Below are 21,938 nucleotides of genomic sequence, written 5' to 3' on the forward strand. Positions count from 1 at the left end.
GATGGCCTACAAGAAAGAGGGTGCAGATCAAAGGAAATAAGTGTTTTAGTTAAGTGCATTTCAGGAAAGATTTTGTCAGTAAAAAGGAAATAGTTACTCCTGCAATTCCAGGAATAATAAAATAAAGGGCAAAAAGGTATTCAATTGCAACATTAAAGTTATATGAATTTAAAGAATGTAAAAGTCAGGGAATGAAAATGTTCTGGTTCTTGCAGTAAAGTTTGCTTATCCTACCGATGGCTGGGTCATGCACATTCTTATGTCGAATGATCTCCATTTTAAAAGTAATGTGGAAAAAAAATATAATGTGCAGCATGACTGGGAAAACATTTCCATAAGAACTTTAACACTCCAGCTATCTGGAGCACTTAGAAATGTATAATCCTAATGCTGCAGTAATCTGTTTTTTGGTATTTAATGTCCTGGATTTTCTCCCCATTCCAAGTCTAGCATTGGCAGGAACAAAGGAAGTAAAAATCCAAAGATATTAAGGCTTATAATATTCATAAACTCTACGATGCTTAATTAAGATCTCCAGTTTGGAGACCCCTGGACAAAAAGACCAAAAATGTAGTATCAGCATCTTTTCACAGACATCATCATAGACATCAGGGCTGGAAGGGACCTCGAGAAATCATCGAGTCCAGCCCCCTGCCCAAAGGGCAGGAAGTCAGCTGGGGTCATAGGATCCCAGCAAGATAAGCATCCAATTTACTCTTGAAGGTGTTCAATGTAGGTGCTTGAACCAGCTCCGCTGGCAGACTGTTCCAGACTTTGGGGGCTCGGACAGTAAAGAAATTCTTCCTTATGTCCAGTCTGAAACAGTCTTGCAGGAGTTTATGACCGTTCGACCTAGTCATCCCTTGGGGCGCTCTGGTGAACAAACATTCCCACAGATCCTGGTGGTCACCCCTGATAAACTTATAGGTGGCCATCAGATCACCCTTGAGCCTACGCTTTTCCAGGCTAAAGAGTCCCATGTCTCTCAGCCTATCATTGTAAGATCTGTTTTCCTGACCTCTGATCATGCACGTGGCTCTCCTCTGGACTCTCTCAAGCTTCTCCACATCCTTTTTGAATTGTGGAGCCCAAAACTGGACGCAGTACTCCAGCTGCGGCCTCACCAAGGCCGAGTACAAGGGGAGAATGACGTCCCGGGATTTGCTCGAGAAGCATCTATGGATGCAAGCCAGCGTTTTGGTCGCTTTACTAGCTGCAGCATCGCATTGCAGGCTCATGTTCATCTTGTGGTCAATGATGACCCCCAAGTCTCTTTCTTCTGTAGTGCTAACCAACGTAGCACTGCCGAGCCTATAAGGGTGCTGCAGGTTTTTCCTCCCAAGGTGGAGAACCTTGCATTTTTCGGTGTTAAACACCATCAGGTTCTCGTCTGCCCATTTGCTGAGCTTGTCCAGGTCAGCCTGGATCACCCACCTATCTTCTGGCGTGGATGCTTTGCCCCAAGTTTGGTGTCATCGGCGAACTTGGCCAGTCCACTCCTGACTCCAATGTCCACATCATTAATGAAGATGTTGAACAGGATGGGTCCCAGGACAGAGCCTTGAGGGACCCCACCGGTCACAGGGCACCACGATGAGTGACTGCCATCAATTACAACCCTCTGGGTCCGACCACAGAGCCAATTTCCCAGCCAGCGGATCGTGGTGGAGCCAAGGCCACAACTGGCCAGTTTGGCCAAGAGGTGATCATGGGATACCAGATCAAAAGCTTTTTTGAAGTCAAGATATATGACATCAATCTCATCTCCCTTGTCCAGGTGATAGGTCAGCTGGTCATAGAAGGAAATGAGATTGGTCAAACAAGACCTACCCGCAACAAACCCGTGCTGGCTATCCCATAGGATGTTAGCCTGGGCCAGTCCATCAAGGATGGCCTCCTTAATAAACTTTTCTAAGATCTTCCCCAGGATAGAAGTCAGGCTAATGGGCCTGTAGTTAGCCGGATTCACTCTCCTCCCTTTCTTGAAGATCGGCACCACATTGGCCTTCTTCCAGTCTTCGGGCACTACACCAGAGTGCCAGGAGTTTTCAAAGATCCGTGCCAGGGGCTGGGCTATGACGCTATGGCTAAGAAACTACTTGAGCCAAAGACTGGCAAAGTTACAAACAACCAATATGCTATGAAGCTAGAACCAAAGAAACTCCATGGCAAAAATATCAGCCAGTGACTTTCCATTTCTAGTGGGAATGTTAGATTCCAAGGAGAAAGTAGTCACCAACCTACCAAAACTACAGATAGCTCAGTCACACTAAGGTCATACATCACAACCACCTTGGCAAATAAGTGCAATGGGAGGAACAGAAAACATCTAAGAAAACAGAACCAAAAAACAGTGTGGCTATGTGTATTGTTGAATATATTCAGGAATATACCAGCAGCGCTACTGCACTGACAGAAGTAAACACAAAGCCCACCCTGTCACCGACAATGAAAAAATTACAAGGAACAAAAGCAGGCACTGGGTGTTCAATCCATCTAATCAGCTAGAAAGGCCACTGTAGCGGAAACTGTTCTGAGAATAAGAAAGTCTTGTGATCCGAGTGGCAAAAGAGTGTAGAAATTAGACTCACCAACAGATGCCTAATAAGAGGCAAAATAACCCTCAACATCTTTCTTCAGACCTCCAGCCTTGATGAGTTTTATTTATAGGGCTTATGCATTTGCAGGTTTCATTAACTGGCTGAAGTAGGGTTTTGCTGTCTGGAATAATGTTTTATTTGCATTTTCTAATATGGAAAACCACAGTGGAAGCCACTGGAGGGAGTTTACTACCCCAGCATGATGTGATGAAGTGTCAAGTCTTGGTAACTTTGAGCCAAGTCAATCCAGTGACAGGACCTCGGAAAAAACATTGAATCTTTTCACCAGCATGCTTGTGTATCACATTTATCACAGGGGTTTATGCTGTAAGTCTTGATATAACTAATTACAGAAAATGTCACCAGAAACCTACTGCAATCAATTCATCTGGATTAGACCTAAACTCTTCTGGGAACCTTAGAAAAAGTTATCAGAAACAGAACCAAACATAAGAAAAAAAACAACCCAAACAAACCTTGAGTTACACTTAGCTATTTTTTTTTGCATGTCAAGGCAGTGTGAATGCTGCTGTATTAGTGAAAAGTCCTTGCCAAGATAACCCAATATTTCAAGGCCCTAACTTGCCTAGGAAATCTGTGCTGTGGATTTTAGTCAGGGCTTATTTCTACCGGGCTCTGTAAAATTTCACCCTAATACATGGAGATGATTGGTCCTGTAGTCAAGACATTAATCTAAACCTTGGTAGTTCTACATCCAATTCCCTGTTCCACCACTGGTTTCTTCTGTGAACTTGGATAAGTCAGTCCCTCTTTGCCTCAGCTCTATTTAACAGAGATGTTGTGAGGATTGGTAGACTATTAACTAAGATGCATGCTCAAGTACAGCAGTACCAGAAGAAAGATCAAATAAGGGTCTCAGATATATGAAAAAAGATAACATAGAACAGATAACGTAGATCCCCCAGGATCTGGGGGAACGTTTGTTCACCAGAGCGCCCCAAGGGATGACTAGGTCGAACGGTCATAAACTCCTGCAAGACCGTTTCAGGCTGGACATAAGGAAGAATTTCTTTACTGTCCGAGCCCCCAAGGTCTGGAACAGTCTGCCATTGGAGGTGGTTCAAGCACCTACATTGAACACCTTCAAGAGTAAATTGGATGCTTATCTTGCTGGGAACCTATAACCCCAGCTGACTTCCTGCCCTTTGGGCAGGGGGCTGGACTCGATGATCTCCCGAGGTCCCTTACAGCCCTGATGTCTATGAAATATGGGAAAGTCCAGTGGCAGAAATAACCCGGAGCTGAAAAAAGAAGATGTTTTGCTTAACTTCCTAAGAACCCTGGAAAACAGTGGTTTTCAAGCTTCTCAGAATCAAGGGACCCCTCTGAAAATGTCAGTGCTTAGCTTTCACTAATTTCTGGACCAGAGAAAAATAACAGCAATTTTTCTGTTTTTGACACTATGGATTCCTATTTGAAATTTCTGGGTATACCTTGTGTATCATGTGTAGGTGATTCAGTGCGAATAGTGCTAATATTGGGCAGCACCCTGCAACTCCCTTAAAACAAACTCACAGCGTGTGCAGTGGCACCCTGTTTGAGAATCACTGAAGTAAAAGGTTTGTGATCAGGGTGACTGAGATGTGGAAGATGACAGCCTGATGAACTGGAATGGAAGAACAGAAAGATGTTAAGTCTCAACCAGAGATTTAGCTTGAAACAGCTGTTCACCATGAAATGAAATGTTTACATTTCTGAATTACAATGCAATGACAAGCAGTTCTCTTACCTGGCTTAAGACCATAATTGGTTGGAAGTTGTCCAAGGCTACCCTGAAGAAGAAATCAGTCTTGTAAAGAAGCCAATCCAGTCAATAGTAACACAGCTGCTAACAAAAATGAAGTACTGCCTGCTCAGCAGCAATTTTTAAAGAATTTAGAGTTAAGTGTGTTTAATAACCAGATCAGGAAGGGGATCTCTCATTAAGAAGTAGCCCTTGCAGAAACACAAACTTTCTTAAAGATGGGAGAATATGTGGATGATAGAACTGCAACAAAAATATTAAGGTAGCTTATGTCAGAAGTCTTCAATAAGAAAGAAGGAGAGAGATCCTAGTCAAAAACAATCCGGGAAATAGCAAAATCAAAATGTATGCTAAGAACACAAGAGATTTACATAAATAACACAGAAAGTAAAGCTGACCCACAAGCACCCACATGAGAAGGTCATAGCAACATGCTGTTCTTGCTAGTCTATCTATTCATGTGCGAGTTACAGGTCTCTAAGACTGAAAATCAAATGGCCAAGTTGTATTCGATACTCATTCATCTACATACATACACAGGAATATTTTCCATATATAAATATTTCTGTATTGGAATCTGCATGCTTATAAGTATACATTATATACTGTCACCAAGAGCCTTCACTGAGCTTTGGACCTGTCTTGGGAAACTCTAGAAGATTTGGGTTTGTGATGGTAATAAATGGAAAGAGAGTAATGAAGCAGATGTGCATACCAATGTGAGCCTATGCACATGTGCACACATATGCACAAAATTTTAACCACAAACTTAAACTGTTCTGCAAAGCCAGCCCTTTTTTTTAAACTCCCACACAAATGCAGGGTTGTAAGTCTTCTCTTTTTGTTAATTTTTTGCACTGATTCAAATCCAGGGATTGAAAATTATACCAGGTCCAGGAGTCCAGGATTTGCTCGTTTTGATTCTGATTAGTCCCCAAAAAATAAAATAATCACTGCTAGATCAAGAGAACAGTTAGAAACTTCCTAACTAACAACTCACAACCCACAAGAGCTAAGAAATTAGTAAGTCTGTAAATTAAATGAGGGTAAAATTCCAGTTTCTATATGGTCCCTGCTCCAAGGCCTCACAATGGGATAATGTGATTTAAGCTTAACCATTGCAATTTGTGGCATACCACCAGCTAAAACCACACGCAAATGCAATGTGTGGCAGGGGAGAAAAGCAAGATGGCAATGAGAAGGATAAGATTTCAAGGTCTGATATCTTATGGCTTACCAGGGCCAGCAGACAACTTACAAATACTTACAGGATCAATATATTATTAAAAGCAAAGGACACTGGAGCAGTCACTGGAAACAGCATTGATCCTGGCTCAAGTATAATAGGGAAGAAGCATGCACAAAAAGTGAACTACAGGGTTGGGATACCAAATCTGATCTGCAGAGGAGGTCAACTGAAATATTTGTCTAAAGCCCGCAGGCTCTACCTTTCAACACTGAACCCAAAACCAGCTTTATTTGCAAATGCCACTAATTCTTTTTGCCTGGGAAAAATTACTCCCCTTCCCGCTCATCTATTTTTACAAACTGAAATAAAACAAGAAGTACCAGGAATGAATTATGTTGTGTTGGAAGGGGTCAGAAGCATAGTGATTATGTAAGTTCCCACTGGGGGTCTAGGAGCGGGGACTGATTCACCAGGGTAAGAAATTGAGGATACTGAGTCAGCACAACATCTATGGCCTTGAACACTTCAAATTCATCCCAGCTGCACTGGCCCACGTGAGCCCAAATGACATAACTAGAATGCAAAAACAAGGGAGATTTGGATTGATTCATCTGTGGCTCTCTCAGAGACAGCCACAAACAATGGCTAGTCACGATGATTCCTTAAGGAAACCCCACTCCACTTGTTCTAACCCATGAAATTATTAGATCATAGAGGTCTCAATGGCAAATAAAACTCTGATCTGGGATATAGGAGAAAGGTAAAAGGACCAACCAAGTCAAACTACCAGGCATCTGGAGGTTCAATTATCTCTATTCAATACACACCACAATTTAATTTGCTGTTAAGCAGCAAGGGACTGTGCTGAACAGAGGTGATCCATCCAAATTGATTTAAAACTAATTCGTTTCTGAGGGCTGCACAACTGCTCGGAGTTCAGCACCTGGAGTCATTTCTGTAAAGTGATATTAAAGTGATTAAGTCTTACATGACCTCCCTAATATTTAATATCCACCATTTCATATAATACCTCTAGCCATGTCCTGACACGGATCCTTTATTTTTGACAGCGTGGTGCTGGTGGTAGTGGTAACGATGGCAAAAGCAAGGTCCCCTCTTTATTTGGTAGACAGCAGGCATAGCCTAGGATTACCACTAGGATTCCTCCTTCGATTCAATGAGCAGAGGTAGAATCAACTGGGTTGCAGGAAGGTTAAGTGACTTCGTCAATAACCCAGGATGAGTGGAAAGAAATTAGCAGGTACATTACCTAAAATTATCTGTCATCCCAGGGTAACTCAGCTTCATACAAGGCACATTTTAACTTGCACATATAGCAGAACCCCAATTAACTGAACCTCGCCATTAATTGGGTTGTCTCCCTTCGTTTTTATGTATAGAAGTAGTGTTCAGTGCCATCAAACAAATTTGATGTCTCTTCTCAAAGTCAGAAAACTGAAGTCATTGTTGCTACATGTTTCTCTTACAATATTTGTGCAAGTTAAAGCATGCACTTTTGGAGCCATCTTTATTGTGTGCCTACCTAGATGATAACACATATATAGAAAGGAAGCAGTGTATCCAAATTTTCTAATCCATCCTACAAACCCAGGGACAAGAAAGAAATAACACAACGTATTAAAAGAGGGACAGTACACCCCTACCTCTCCTTCACAAAAAGGAAGGTAAGTATCATCAAGTTCAAATAACACATGTGGGAAGTGTGGTGCAGAGGGATGAAGACATCACACAGTGAGTCAGCAATGCAATGGTCAAGTGCAAAAGCTTCCTGACTTTCAGCTCCTTGCCCTGTCTACTGGACCACTCTGGTTTCACACTATGGGATCAGAAGTCCTTTGCTTAGAGCTTCACAAAAAATCTTCCAGGCCCAACAGGATGTTCTGTCCACCCAAGGCAGCATTAGTTACATATTCAGAGCATCTCACTACCTAATCAGTGATTCTGAGGGCAGGTGTGGGACCAAGTTGCCTTGTCACGGTCTAGGCCGGCACGATCGGACAGGTGGGGGCCAGCGGCGAGGAGTCAGGCGGTCGATACCCGTATGGTTGAAAAAAACCTTTTTATTTTCTCTTTACTTACGCCACCAGATGATGGTAGTGTAGCGCAGGTCAGGCTTAGTTACAACGATAGCGGTAAACGAAGACAACCGTATGTAAGGGCAGGGTACTCTGGGACACCACGGCGGCGGACGGACGGTCGAAGACGAGCGTGTGTGAGGATGGGGTACGCCGGGACACGACAGTGGCGGGGAGACAATTACAAGTGGCCAGCCTGTGAGACAGCTCTGGGCTCATGAGAGCTCGCCTCCTGTCAGATCCGGCCTCCTGACAGACCTGGTCTCCCCCAAGATTCTGTCAGAGCTGGTCTCCACTCTCTGATTTTCCTGAGCTAGTCTCCCTGTCAGATCTGGTCTGGTCTCCCGCTGTGGGCGGAAACTCGCTGGCTAAAATACTTTTCAGGTAACCAATCACACAGTTCTCTTTATGGAAAGTTCTAGTTAGATTACATAATGCCTAGTACATGACCAGGCATGCGTGCTTTGCCAATTCAAATTACCTCATACCATGTGTGGGGCATGCTTGGACAAGCGTACTGGCTTTCTGGGGTTTTTCCACTCACATGCTCACGCTGGTTTCTTTTTTAATTCTGTGTTGTCAGCATCCTTTTCAATTCTGGGTCTGACAGCAGGAAGGGAGGACATTATTTACCAGTGGGCAGTTCTGCAAGCTGATTAACTTCTATCTGAGAGCTTCACGCTCCCTGTTCTTGACATGGCTTACACAGCTCTTCTTGAACTCTGAGTCCATTTGCTTGGGACTTTTACCAGCATTCATTATGTCCACACAGCACATGGAGGGAGAATATGGAAGGAGGTCTTGGGACCTGTTACAAACAGTGAAGACCCACAGCATGAGGTTTTATAGGGTAGATGAAGAGAACTTCTCTGTTTCCCACAAGAAAAAGCACTTGTTCCCCAGATCCCTACTAGTTGCATTCCTCTCTCTCCTTCCTTCCCTCCCTCTTCAAGCTGTAGTCTGTCTACAACTTTCTCTTACGAGGGCAACTCTATTTATTCATGCAATATATATGCCTCCCTTCCCACTGAAGGCTCAGGGCGGCTTGTAATAAAAGGACAAAATAACTTATAAAACAGGAATGCAACAAGAGAAGTGGTGCAGGCTCCTACCCTGGGGGTGTTTAAGAGGAGGTTAGATGCACATCTTGCTGGGGTCGTTTGACCCCAGTATTCTTTCCTGCCATGGCAGGGGGTCGGACTAGATGATCTGCTCAGGTCCCTTCCGACCCTAGAAACTATGAAACTAAGAGAACAAAACTACTTAAAAGGAAACTAGGACCTCTTTGTAAAACAGAGACCTCTCCCCTCCCCGCCAATCTAAACAGCATCTCAGTCTAGCTTTGATTGCTAAACACCTGCCCAGTATGAAGGTGTTACAGCATTTCTGAAATGTCCAAGCTTGGGCTCAGGTGAGCCTCACAAGAGAAGCTACAAAGATATGGATGATGGTGGCTAGACCCAAACCTGAAGGAACTGTTTTTTTCTCCCCTCAATAAAACAGGAAAGGCAGGGAACAGACCATACTCGCATAGAAAACTTCATCATTCAAGCAGTTGGCTGGTTAACTTACCTACATTACTAATGCAGGTAATGTCTAGTAAGTTATGGTGGGTGGTGGGGAGAGAAGAGGCTCACTTCAGGACCTCTGTCTGATGAACAGGAGCCTTCTGCCCACCTTGATGCAAAGAGGATGCAGAAGACACTGCAGGACCAGAAGAAAGCTGGAACAGAAGCATGTGTTACAGAGACAGAGCAATATGTAATTCAAAGCTTACAGCATGGAGATAGGGCTTAATGAGACGGACGCGGATCAGATGAATTGTATGTATAGGAGGGAGGAGACAGGAGTGTTTTGCTTTAAGGGAGGTTGAATTGTGGGAAGAGTAGCTGGACAAAGGGGAAGAGGTGGATATCATATTTTTGGACTTTAAAAAAGCCTTTGATTTTATGTCCCATGATGTCCTTATGGTGAAATTGGAAAACTGTGGCCTTGACTACGCTACAGCCTAATGGCTGGGGAACTGGCTCCGAAGTTAGATGCAGAGAGTGGTAGTTGATGGAACCAAATCATCATGACACAGTGACCAGTGTTGTCCCCCAAAGCTCCCTTCTCAGGCCTGTACTCTTTAATGTCTTTATAAATTATCTGGACTCTGGTGTCAGAAGTGGACTGGTTAAATTTGCTGATGACACCAAACAATGGGGAAGAGTGTACACACTTAAGGATAGGACGACCTCGACAGGCTCACATGGTGGGAGGATGAAAACCTGATGGCATTCCACACGGAAAAATACAAGGTGCTCCACCATGGGGGAAAAAAACCTGTATCACACTTACAGGCTTGCAAGCGCTACACTTGCTAGCACCACAACCAAAATAGACTTGGGGGTCATGACCAACCACAAGATGAACATGAGCCACCAATGTGATACCACAGCTGGCAAAGCAAACAAAACTCGGGCTTGCAGCTACCAATGCATCTTTGGCAAGACCCAGGAAGTCATCCTCCCGCTGTACTTGGCCTTGGTGATGCCACAGCTGGAACACTGCATCCAGTTCTGGGCTCCACAATTCAGAAAGGATAGGAAGAAGCTTGAGAGAATCCAGAAGACAGCTACATGCATGATCTGAGGGCAAGAGAGCAGGCGTTACGAAGAGAGGCTGAGAGCCATGGGACTCTACAGCCGGGAGAAGCGAAGGCTCAGGAGTGGCTTGGTGGCAGCCTATAAGTACATAAGGGGTGTGCACCAGAATCTGGGGGAATGCCTGTTCAACAGAGCACCCCAAGGGAAGACAAGGTCCAACCTTCACCAACTCCTGGAAGACCATTTTAGTCTGAACATAAGGAAAAACTTCTTTACCGTCATGTTCCCAGAGCCTGGAACAGACTCCTTCCAGAGGTGGTGCAAGCACCTATTCTGGATACTTTGGACCATTTGACCCTAACTGACTTCCTGCTCCTTGGGCTTCCTGCTCCTAATGTCTATGAAATCTTAGGGGATCCCATGGAAAAGAGCTGTGCATCTGACACCACACAACCTAAGTCACTACACTATGTAACGTATATAAAGATCAGAGCTCTTTTTCCTTAACTTCTAAATTGTTATTCTGCTTCTCACATGCAAGGAATTGAAACCAATTTCTCGTACAGAGGCTTGAAAAACAACCCTTCCCAGCAGGCTATGTTATAACAAATGTATCAAAGAATTCTACAGTCAATTTGTAAATCAATAAATCATTTATCCAGTGTTGACACAAGCAATAAATGGTTCCCAAGCACCTTGACCAATACAACAAAAATAGTTCCATAAACTTCAAATTGCACCCCCCTGGCAACCCAAGGGGGAAAAAAGACAGTCTTAGACTGTGGCATTAGCAAACAGCGGTGAGTAAGAGGAACACTGCAAAGAATTTTAGATCAATGTGCCCTCTATCAAACTTAAATATATCTCACTCACTCCTTTCAAAAGGTTAGAGATGCTGCCATCTGGATGAGCCAGACTTCCACAGACCTGGAATGAGCCCCATTTGTTTAACTAACTAAACCAGTTTAAACTAAAGTAGTTTCAACAGAAGCACATTTGAAACATTGCCCCCTAGCAGAGTTTGAATGTTGTTCTCTGCTACTGCTTCAATGTGGTTTTAAATGGACTTAGTTATGGCACATTCGATCACATGGAGTCATCAGGCAAGAAGAGATTTATTGTCTAAATTTTAAAACCATAGGTCAAAAATCCCTATACAGAAACATGCCTGTAATGGCACATCTAATATATTAAATGTTTCTAATTAGACACCAAATCTCAGCATTTGAATACATAAGTGTTGATTTACAAGCAAATTTGAATTAACAAATGAAGAAATTATTTGCATATAGAAATCTCTTCTAAAACAAAAAGGTTTAATATAGATAGGACTGAAAATAATCACTTCACTTCAGTGAATTAAAATTAGTTCTCTCTCTCAGAGCTCAATATGTACAAACAAACAGAGAATTGATATTTCTGAGTGGTCTCTTTTTCCCTGCATAGTACCTTAACTGTCACTACATTAGGGCCTTATGTCAATACAGGTTTGCTGTGTGTTGTCACTTGCTGCTTGAGAAGTTCTCCAGTGGCTCTGGATTCATTCTTGCAAGAAAATTACAGACCCAAGCATTGATATTTTGTCATAAGACAAGCATCCTTTAACATCTATCCTTGTCTTTATTCCCTGTATCAGAAAACCATGACAGTACCACACGGGGCACAGTGGTTACAAGATGATGCAGTCAGGGCCAGGCCAGACCAATAAAGTGCGCCTTTATACATGGTGTATAGATTGCAATGTTGTTCCCGTTTCAACCATTCTAAAAGCAGTACCAAACCTAGGAGATTAACTTTCAGTTCTGCAGAGGAACAAAACGTGCTCACAAGATTTAGATGTGTGCCCAACAGGTTCAGATAAGCATTAAAGCTTTGCAACTCAAACTAAACAGTGTTACAGTATATATTTCAGTTGGAAGAAATGCTTCTAAGTATGGATTACCCTATATAAACAGCTCTAGAAGACTTAGCTGCATTACAGTATCAATACCTGTGACAACAGCCTCACTCACAGAGAGAATGGATATGCTCTCTTGCTTTCTCTGTCTCTGCAGCAGATCCCCAAATTATGAACGGTTCTCCTCCCTATTAAATAAAATTCTTCATTACCAAACATTTTAAATTCCCTTCAAGAACAATAGCTTTTTTCCCTTCTTTTAATAAAAATGGATTTACAAATGGACTGAATGATTTTTATTTGCTATATTTAACTATACCAGCACTACCATTCTCCCGTTAACTAACTTTTTCAGATCATTTTATTGTTGTTGTTCTTGTATCCTTAAATTTTAGGAAAAGGAAAAATCCCAGAATATGTTACTAAAAAAAGCGTACCTGAAAACTGAATACAAACTTGAATTTACTAACTTAATTTGATTTGATTTAAGCTTTACTCATTTCAACAACTGGTACCTTCAAACAAGAATACTATAATTAATAATAGCTTGTAATGAAAGTATTTATAACTAGTATTTGAATTCCTAACAGGGAGCCTGAAGGAATATATAGTAAGACTTAATTTGACAAAGGAATCACATTATGTAACTTACTAACTATACTTAGCTTTCTAACCCATGACCACAGAGAAGCAATCACAGATTTAATAATCCTGCTGAATATTCCTCCAGCTTAAATTTATTATGCTAACCAATAAATTAGCAATGCTGAAATCTATCTGAATGTATATTACAAACTCTCCAGTATATATGGACTGTTTTGGGCTAATAACCTCTATTGAAAAGGATAAATGAATTAAAATCTGCCCACGTATCATACTCCAGATGCAGTTTTCTACTGCAACTTTGATCTCTCAGCTTCAAAACTTCCCTTCCTCAAACAGGAAAAGTGAACTTTCATTTCTTTTTGAAAATTTCCCTTTTATAAATATAATTATTTGAGTAGGAAAACTTTCCAATAAGCTATATAAACACTGCCATAATGCTGTCTCTAGGCAATACACTAAAGTGAAGTCTATTGTAGAAGCCATATCTTAATCTTAATACTTAGCCATTATCCTTCTTGACAATTAAGCTACTATCTTTATAAACAAAAATCAATATTTGATTTCTTTAGTGAGGCTGTACTGGCTGCTTTGCAATCTTGATTCATTTGTCAAAATGCATCAACTACGATATGTACTTGTCCAGTTCTCTGTCATATTATGCACTTAGGATGAATTCAGGGTAAATCACCATGCTCTCCATACAATTAAATACGATAAGCTTCCTTAACACTCAGCTCAGACTTTTCTAATCTCCAAAAGAAAGCAGTGCCAGATGGTAAGCAACAACTGCTAAGAACCACTCATGACACAGAGAACTACCTGAAGTTCTTATCATTATAGTGAAAAATACCTCCTATTTCAAGTTAACGAGACATTCCATCTAGAACAGTTCACACACAACACTACAGGCCAGCAAACGCCCCTGGTATTAAATTGCACGAGTGCATTTTCTTGTTAGGGGTACAAGTAACCGAGAGCCTAACATTTAACATCATTTGTGGGGCCATGACTGAAATGATCATCTGCAGAAATGATGTACTTACTACCTGTACGTCAAGGTCAGCAGAGAGACCGTACATTTGGGTACAGGCAGTCCTCGGACTTACGACACAATTAGTTCCTGAAAACGGCGTCTTAAGTCGAAACGTTGTAACTTGGAACCAGCTTTCTCATAAGAAACAATGTTATAAATGGGGGATTGGTTCCTGAACCAAGGGTTGATACCCATTTTCACCAAAAATACCCCAGAATTTTGTACTCGATTAATTATAGATGAATAATATAGCTACATTAATGTTTTTATATTGTAAATAGCAATCATATTGATTTGGAAGAACTTCTTTGAGGTGACTTTGCTGGACTTTTTGAAAGGCTCTTAGTTGGACTTTTTGAAGGGCTCTTGGCTGGAGTCTTCTCAGGAGTCTTTGCTGCAGGTTTTTTCTGGAGTCTCGTCTGCTTTCTTAAAGAAAGTATCCAAGGAAGGTTGGACTGATGTTCTCCAGGGAGATGAGCAACGCAGCGAACTTGTTCGCTGGCATGGCGTGGCGTGGCGTGGCATTGGATCAAGCGTTGTAAGTTGAAACTGACATTATCAAGTTGAAACGGTGTCAATTTGTAAACGTTGTAAGTGTGAAACATTGCAACTCGAAACATTGTAAGTCAAGGACTGCCTGTATTCTATATATATAAAGGACTTAATCCATCTGTCTGTATGTCTGTCCAGTCTTGGGGGGCATGGTTCCCAGCAGAGTGTGGCTCCAGCCAGTGCTGTGTCAAGAATGACAGATGAGGCATGACTCCAGTGGAGCGGGCCAGACAGACACAGAGCAGGGGGGTGGGGGTGCATGGCTGGATGAAGAACAGTGGCAGCACAGGGCAGTGCCTGGTGGTGGCAGCTGCTGCATGCAAGTTTGCCCACTCTTGGGAGGCGGCAGCAGTGGCGCGGGGTGTTGAGTGGTGGCACTCCATCCCTGTGCGCCCACCACCCCACCCCCGTCATTCCTGATGGGCAATTTTCTAGTATCAGTATAAACTGGATGCTGATGGCTGGATCCCTTAGTGTCTTTAGATGGGTATACTTTGAGCCAGGCCAATGGTTTAAGGGCAATATAACTTTCTGCCACACAGAGGATCTCAGCTTACATACTAGCCCTGGGTTCTGCCAAGCTCTGAGCAGTAAAAAGGAATCGCTGGCATCATTCTCTGAGCTCATGCTCAAGAACAGCTCTGAGAGCTTTCTAGGGAAGCAATGCCCAGCCCTCTTCAAGAAAGGCTGCCCACTTGAAGACGTGGATAGGAAAATAAAATCCCAAAGGTAATAACATCTGCCAAATAAACCATAAATCATGTTAAAATCAGAATGAGACCAGGCATAGTTTCTGCTCTGTAGAACCACAGTACCACACTCTGCCATCCAAATTCTTATTCTCTTAGTGTTCATCCACATGTTTCAGCACTTGGCTGTTAGACTGGATCTCAGTCAGACTCCTTAAAACATAATTCTTCAATTTCTATTTCTAGTTCTCCAAATAAACTCATGCATAAAAGATATCATCTCTTGCATTGGCCAAGAGAGAAACTATTGATTGAGGGCATTCTTTTATCATCTTGGGAGACCTGGAATCAAAGACAAGTTAGGTGCTCCTTAGTGAATCCTTTGAGAAAAATCAATCCATGTGACACAGCCACCACCCAGTTTTGGATGTACTGATAACCACTGCTCAAGAGAAGCCCACAACTTCACAGGGTTGAACCCAAATGTAGTTCTCAGCCTCTTTAGACTCAAGGCACCCCTCATTAGTCTCGACACACCCCTCAGAAAATGTTGGCTCTTGGTTTTCACTCATTTTTTTTACTAGAAAAGAAAAAGAGCAATTTCTCTGTTACAAAGAATTCAGAAAGAACAGAACAGTCAGAATGCTTTTAACACTATGGATTTCTATCTGATATCTCTGACATTGCATGGCACTCATGACACCCTTGAAAGAATCTCAAGGGAAGCCAGGGTGCTGTCGCATCCTGGCTGAGAATCACTGTATTAGCAGAACTCAGAGACCTGTAATGGCAACAGCAGGGGATGCTGTAGACACAGAGTGGGATATACTAGCACAGATTGAGGAAAGAGGTTGGGTATTGGCATTGGTATCATGTGTTGAAGGTCAGGACTGAGGGGAAGGGGCAGACTGGGAGGTGACCCAGGACTGAAATAGCCAGAGGGCTGCAGGGCAGGAGTGAGGGACAATGGGCACAGCTGTGTGAGGAGCCCAAAACTAGAAGGACTCCTATTCATGTGCAGGGAGGCTGCTCTGACATGCTGCAATTACAGCATGTCCGAGCAGACTCAATTAAAATCGAGTCTGCTGGAGCGTGGTAATTACCGCGCTCCAGCATAGTCCAGCGTCACATGTATTAGTGTCTCCGTGCTGAAAAATGGTGGTGGGGTGCTTTAAACTAAAGCTTGTTTGATAAGCTTTAGTTCAAAGCACCCTGACACCATTTTTCAGTGTGGGGACACTGATACACGTGATGCTCTGGGCACTTTTAATTAGCGCAGCTCTTGGAGCTGCACTAATTAAAGCATTTCCCAGCCCCATCTCTAAACACCCAAGGATAACAGTATTGCAGGGATTGCAGATCAGCTGCATACAGGGTATTTCATTCTAGCTAATATAGCCATGAACAACAAAAAAAAGCTGACCAACAATTTTACAAAACACACACATATGACCAGGTAAAAAATTATACATATTCATTGGCATTGCAGCCCTCTGAAATTAATGGAGGGATGGACAGTGCAATTCAACTGTAAATTTAGAAGAGTGAACTTCTGAACAATTTAAACATGGTAAATGGATCAAATTCCTGCCATAGACCACTTTGAAAACTGTTATTTGTATTGGCACTTCTCTAAAATCCCTCAAATACATCCGTCTACAATACAGGTTCCATTTGGTGTAGCCAGGTGCAAACAAAGAGCACTTCAGAATATTCGCCAGAGATATCATGAAGAATACAGCAATACAGCATTGTAAGAGGGAGAAAGACAGACTAAGTTGGATTATTCAAGGAGGAAAGGAGAACCCTCTTTAAGGAAAGAGTTCAGATATGAGGGAGAGCTGATGAGATGCAGAGAAACACAGAAGATGATAGCAGCTGCAGAGTAAATCCAGAGAGACTGGAAAGAGAGAATGAGAGAGAAAGTCTAGTGGGAAAGGAGAAGGGGCCTGGATGTGAGCCAAAAAAGAGGAACTGAAGGAGGATGACATAGGTTCATGAAAGGACAATATAAAAATGTGTACTAGGGAATTGAAGAAAATGCTGAGGTGGGTACTGAAAGGATGTGGCACTGATTTAAAAACTAGGGAGAACCTAGGAATGTGTTTCTTGGGAAAGAGCTGAGATAGAGACATTGCAGAGGGAGATGTCTGGAGGGAGACCAAAGGACTGAGCACATGGAAAAAGAGCAAGTACAATGTTCTAAAATTAATGGCAATGTTTTACATAGGAAACTACTTCCAAGGATAATGAGTAATGCAGCATTGGTATGAACAGCCAGCCTGGCACAAAGGTTGTATCTTAAAAGAGGGGTGCAGATATAGGTTAGGTATGTTTTTGGTAGGGTCAGTGAGTGAAAACTTAACAGTGGTGCAGGAGATTGGTTCAGACACTCTTATGAGACAACTTTCAGCCTTAACCTTCTATGAAACACAGTTCAGCACATTCTATTTATATAGGATTCCCACACCTTCAATGGTAGAAATGCTTCAGTCCATTATTGCTAAACCTCACTAGTACATGAGTGCTCCCATGCTCTGTCAGGTCTCCTGTTTCCTCTTGCTCTTAAAAGTTATTTCAATAAGTGAGTCAGTTAAGCAGAGAAGCCGGCTAGTAAGGCAGAGACACAGAGCCTCATTTCAGTGCTGACTTCTCCACACATGACACATCTAACCTAATGAGATTTTGAATGACCGGTCTTAAAACTAACCAGCAAACCTATATTTTCATTTACCTCTGAGATATACTTTGTATGACCTTGAATTAAGTACGCAGACATAAATATTACAAATGCTTTTCCTAATCCTGAGAAAACTGCTGACTTTGATTTTAATTAAACAAGCCAGTTCTGCACAGGGCCTTATTCAAACAGACTCGGGGTTTCAATGGGCCTGTGTTTTCCTCACATTTTTCAAGCAGCAATGCCCGGGTGGAGTTTATAGTCTTGTTTTCCCTTCTACATGACATTACTTTGTTCATTGTCGGCACTGGGCTTCAAACCTGCTTGCAAAAGCATTGTTACAACTACCCACACCCCCTCGCTCCTCGAGGAAAATTAATTCTGTTCCCTCAAAAGCAAGAGCTGGTCTCCCACTTAACACACCAATATGGACAACTGCTTCTGAAACTGAATCCAGAGGCATTCATCATTCCAGTCATTTCACATTTGTGCTGACACCTGAAGAGGTTAAAATATATCTCTCTGCTTGGTAGATGGAGAGGCCTGACTAAACTTCATTCAAATCAAAAAGCAGTTTGTCAATTAAGTTGAGGAAAAGTAGGTTATGATTAACGGAGACAACCAGAATGCACTCCATGTATAAATTAACCTGCAGCTTAATGCAGCATGAGGTATTACTACAGAATGTAAAAAAAACTAGTGAACTAATTTGGATCATTTTAAATGGTCCATAGGTTCTACCCTGCTTTAAATTATCCTGTTCAAACCACATGAAAAATCAAACACTCTGAGTTTAATAACCTGTAGTCAAAGTGCAGTAACTGGGAGGCAAAAGATCTGTCAGAAGCATGTACCTATTCCCATTAGGCACAAATTTAGCACTGTGAATATTTCATGCAGGTATGAGAGGAAGCTGGGAGGGAGGAAGGAAGAGAACAAGAGAAAACTTACTGTAGTGCTTCAAAGATGCACTAGGCATACAATGCAGTAGTACAGAGTACTCTTAAAAAAAAGAAGCAATCAAAAGCAGTACTCACCCAAAATATTAAATTGAAAAGGAACATCATGTATTTCAAACAACACAGGCAGCCTCTTGCCATGTTGCACTTCTTAAATTCTAAAAGGAAAACAAAGGATAGATCCAGGTAAAAGACCACATATTTGCTGCCTTTGGGTGCACTGTACTTGTCACTTTTTGCACCAGTCCCAGTTCCGGCCCCAGCGTGGCTCTGTGTGCGTGATCCAGCAGTACCATAGAAAGCTCCAGCAGTGAAACCGCTACCAAACTGCCTCCCTGAGGTAGAAGGTTTAGCAAAGTCTGAGTCCTTGCTATCCAAAGATGGACTCCGGTGAATTGAAGAATCCTCGCTACTTGACTTCTCCATGATCTCTCTTTTCACAGTTGTCAGATTTAATGTCTAGCATCTCTCGACATTAAATGCAGTGCTTCATGAACTCCACAGTAGTAGCAGGCTGATGTTTGTTTTTTTATCTTGGTAAACAAATCAGATAACCACCATGGAATTTATTGTAATATTCCTTGCATTGCTTCTGCTTTATTATTATTATTTATACCAAAGTAAGCTATGCTATAGTTCTCTGTAGCTTGAATTTATACATTAGCATCCCATGCAGGAACGTTTTCATGACGTCTTGGCAAATCTGTCAGGCATAACTTAGCTTTTATTTAAAAGATCCATAAACTCTGCCTCTCTACCCTCAGTCCACAGTCCCCTGACCTATAGGCAGCAGATGGTCCTTGTATCCATTTCCAAAAAGCTCCTACAGCGCACCTGGGAGACTTCCTCAGCCTGAGCACTTTGCTTTCTCTCTCAGCTTCCCTCTCTGCCTCTCTCTGACTGCTTCTCACATACTGCTGTCTTTTTTTTTTTTACCCGTTTGCAGTATCTCATTCAGTAATCAGCTATTGGAGCTCACTGTCTGTGTTGCGCTGCTGTTGATGTGAAATCATCAGCAACTGCAACCACTGGGCATTTCCCACAGAAATCCCTGACCTAACTATCAAGTAATAAATCCACCCTCTTAATAACTCCTCCCCTCTCCTTTGCATGCAGCCAATTAGAAAATGCTTTTTCCAAAGGCACACCTCCATGACACAATATCTTGAATAGGATTAGAACTACTCTTGTACAAGTGCACAAGGCAAAATGTCTTTAAATGTAAAGTACTGTTTAGCTGGTTATGAGCTACAACCATGAGGTAATGATACCCTTTAATGTAATAAAAGGCTCTAAAAGTATGAATTAGATATATGAAAGTTAAAAAACCCTGGTAAAATTAACTGTAACTATATACTTTTACATTTTTTGCAGCTTAAACAAATGCCATGGGACAAGCAACTGGAACCAGCTACAGCTTGGGCACATTTCTGTTATACATGCACATGGTATGACGCCATCAATGGTGATATAATTAACCATAACAAGAAACGCAGAGCTGCTGTCTTCTACAGGGTAATCAATCAACTCTAAATCTCCTGAACGTTAGAGTATCCAAGCCTGCAGTATGTGCACACTATTTAACTGGTATGTTAGAGATTACTTTTGCATACAGTATTCTCCCTGGCATCCTACATTATTGGTAACCAGAAACACTGACCTGAAAGTTGTATCCCCTTTCTACAGAACGACACTTTCCAGGGAGAGTGTAGTGCCTCATCTACGAACAGTACTGTAGCAAGGGCAGTACCAGCAGTGCACTGGCACTGGAAGCCCTCATATGGGGCAGGCCAAATCAAACGGAAGTAATGTTTTGTCACAGATAGTAGACCTGCATATATAATTTTAAAAAGCCAGAAAATAGAGATTTTTACGATACAAGATATTATATTAATGTGACCTACAGACATGCCATTTGTGCTGGGGTAAAAAGCCGCTCTCCTGGCACAAAAAGTAGGGTATACAGATGTTCAAGGTTTTTTTAGCGGAAGAAAAATAGCTCTTCTGCACGAAATTAGATCAGTCACTTGCAAGGAAGATCTTCTTCCCAATCTAATTTGAATGCCTGTATGCTCCTCCAGGGAGAGAGCAACAGCCAGTATCCCATGGTCCTTTGCTCTCCTTCTCCATGCACTAGCTCCCTGACAGTCTGCCCCTAGAGACCCTGCCCCCTTACCCACCAAGAGGGGAAGCATTAACCCAAGCCAGGAACTGATCCCGAGCCCTGGGAGGGTTCCCACCATGTGAAAACAGCTCCTGCCTGGTGCTCTTCTCCAGTTTCTGGAGGACTGCAATAGGAGCCTGGTGCAGGGTTGGAGCCCTCTGTAGCCCTGGAAGGGTTCCAGTCCCAGGAAAACTCCCCTCCCTCCACTAATCCCACAGATCAGCTGATTTGCAGATTGGCCACAGGAACCATGCTTCTGCAGCAAAGACCCTTCCCCAGATCCCTGGGAAGGTTCCTCTTCTGGGAGAGGGGCCCTCGCCTGCTTCACTCCTTCCATTCCACTGGGGAAGTGGAACAATTATCCTATGGTTGCAAGGCCCTGCAGCTGCAAAACAGCTGTCTCCCACCTCCTGCCCACCACCTCCAGCATACCTCCCAGTGAAACTGGAGACATCTAGGGGACTAAAGACAGTTATGTCCCAGCTGCAAGGCTACTGTTGTGGGAGATTTCTGAGGATCAGGAATTGGTCTGGGGAGGCTGTACACAAGCCCAGTTCCTGGGCTCCGGTCCAGGAGCAAGGTCCAGGGAAGCTCTCCCTGTCCTATTCAGGGCCCTGCAGGCTTCAAATACTGGTGTGCCACCCTCCTGGGTGGCCCATGCAATGTTTTAAAAGCTGGGGAGCTGGGACACAGAGGTGAAGAAGCTAGCCTCAGCCCCACTTCCCCTTCCCTCAAGCTTTAAATCACCCCGTATGTAGCCCATCTGGACTGCACACAAGGGCTAGGGACAGAAGTTACACATAAATTGGTTTAAGTGATCAGAAACTTGTTTAAACTTGTAATGGAATATGGCTAGAGACATTCAAAAAGCTAGAGCCTGAATTGATTCAATCTTTGCAGGTTAGTCTAACCTGACTCAATTGAACCAATCTGCAAGTGAACAGACATTCATGAAATGCAGGTACATGCTTGCAGGGGCTCAGGACAGGAGCCGGGGGGCGCTAGAGCAGCCCATGGCTGCAGGGAAGCTGTGCTGAGCGGGGCATGGCCAGCCCTGGCAGTAGCTTGGAGTGAACTGCCCAGGGAGGGAGTTTAATTCCCCCCTCCCTGTCCCACTGCC

At 42.8% G+C, this 21,938-nt stretch overlaps 1 protein-coding gene across 5 annotated transcripts in view; it reads right to left on the reverse strand.

Moving 5' to 3' along the window:
* TSPAN9 (tetraspanin 9) overlaps positions 1-21,938 on the reverse strand; it is a 290,042-nt gene that overhangs the window by 124,393 nt on the left and 143,711 nt on the right. For 3 of the 5 annotated variants that reach the window (XM_090043919.1, XM_090043918.1, XM_090043920.1), the window contains one exon: positions 18,733-18,812. In XM_090043919.1, coding sequence (XP_089900045.1) covers positions 18,733-18,795 — 63 coding nt within the window. In that variant the 5' untranslated portion in view covers positions 18,796-18,812. Of the gene's footprint in view, positions 1-18,732; positions 19,687-21,938 lie in introns of those variants that run through there. The other 2 variants (XM_090043916.1, XM_090043915.1) reach the window with 2 other exon arrangements.

Source organism: Crocodylus siamensis, chromosome 4, assembly GCF_052110815.1.
Source record: "Crocodylus siamensis isolate JL-2025a chromosome 4, ASM5211081v1, whole genome shotgun sequence".
NCBI classification, from domain to species: domain Eukaryota; kingdom Metazoa; phylum Chordata; order Crocodylia; family Crocodylidae; genus Crocodylus; species Crocodylus siamensis.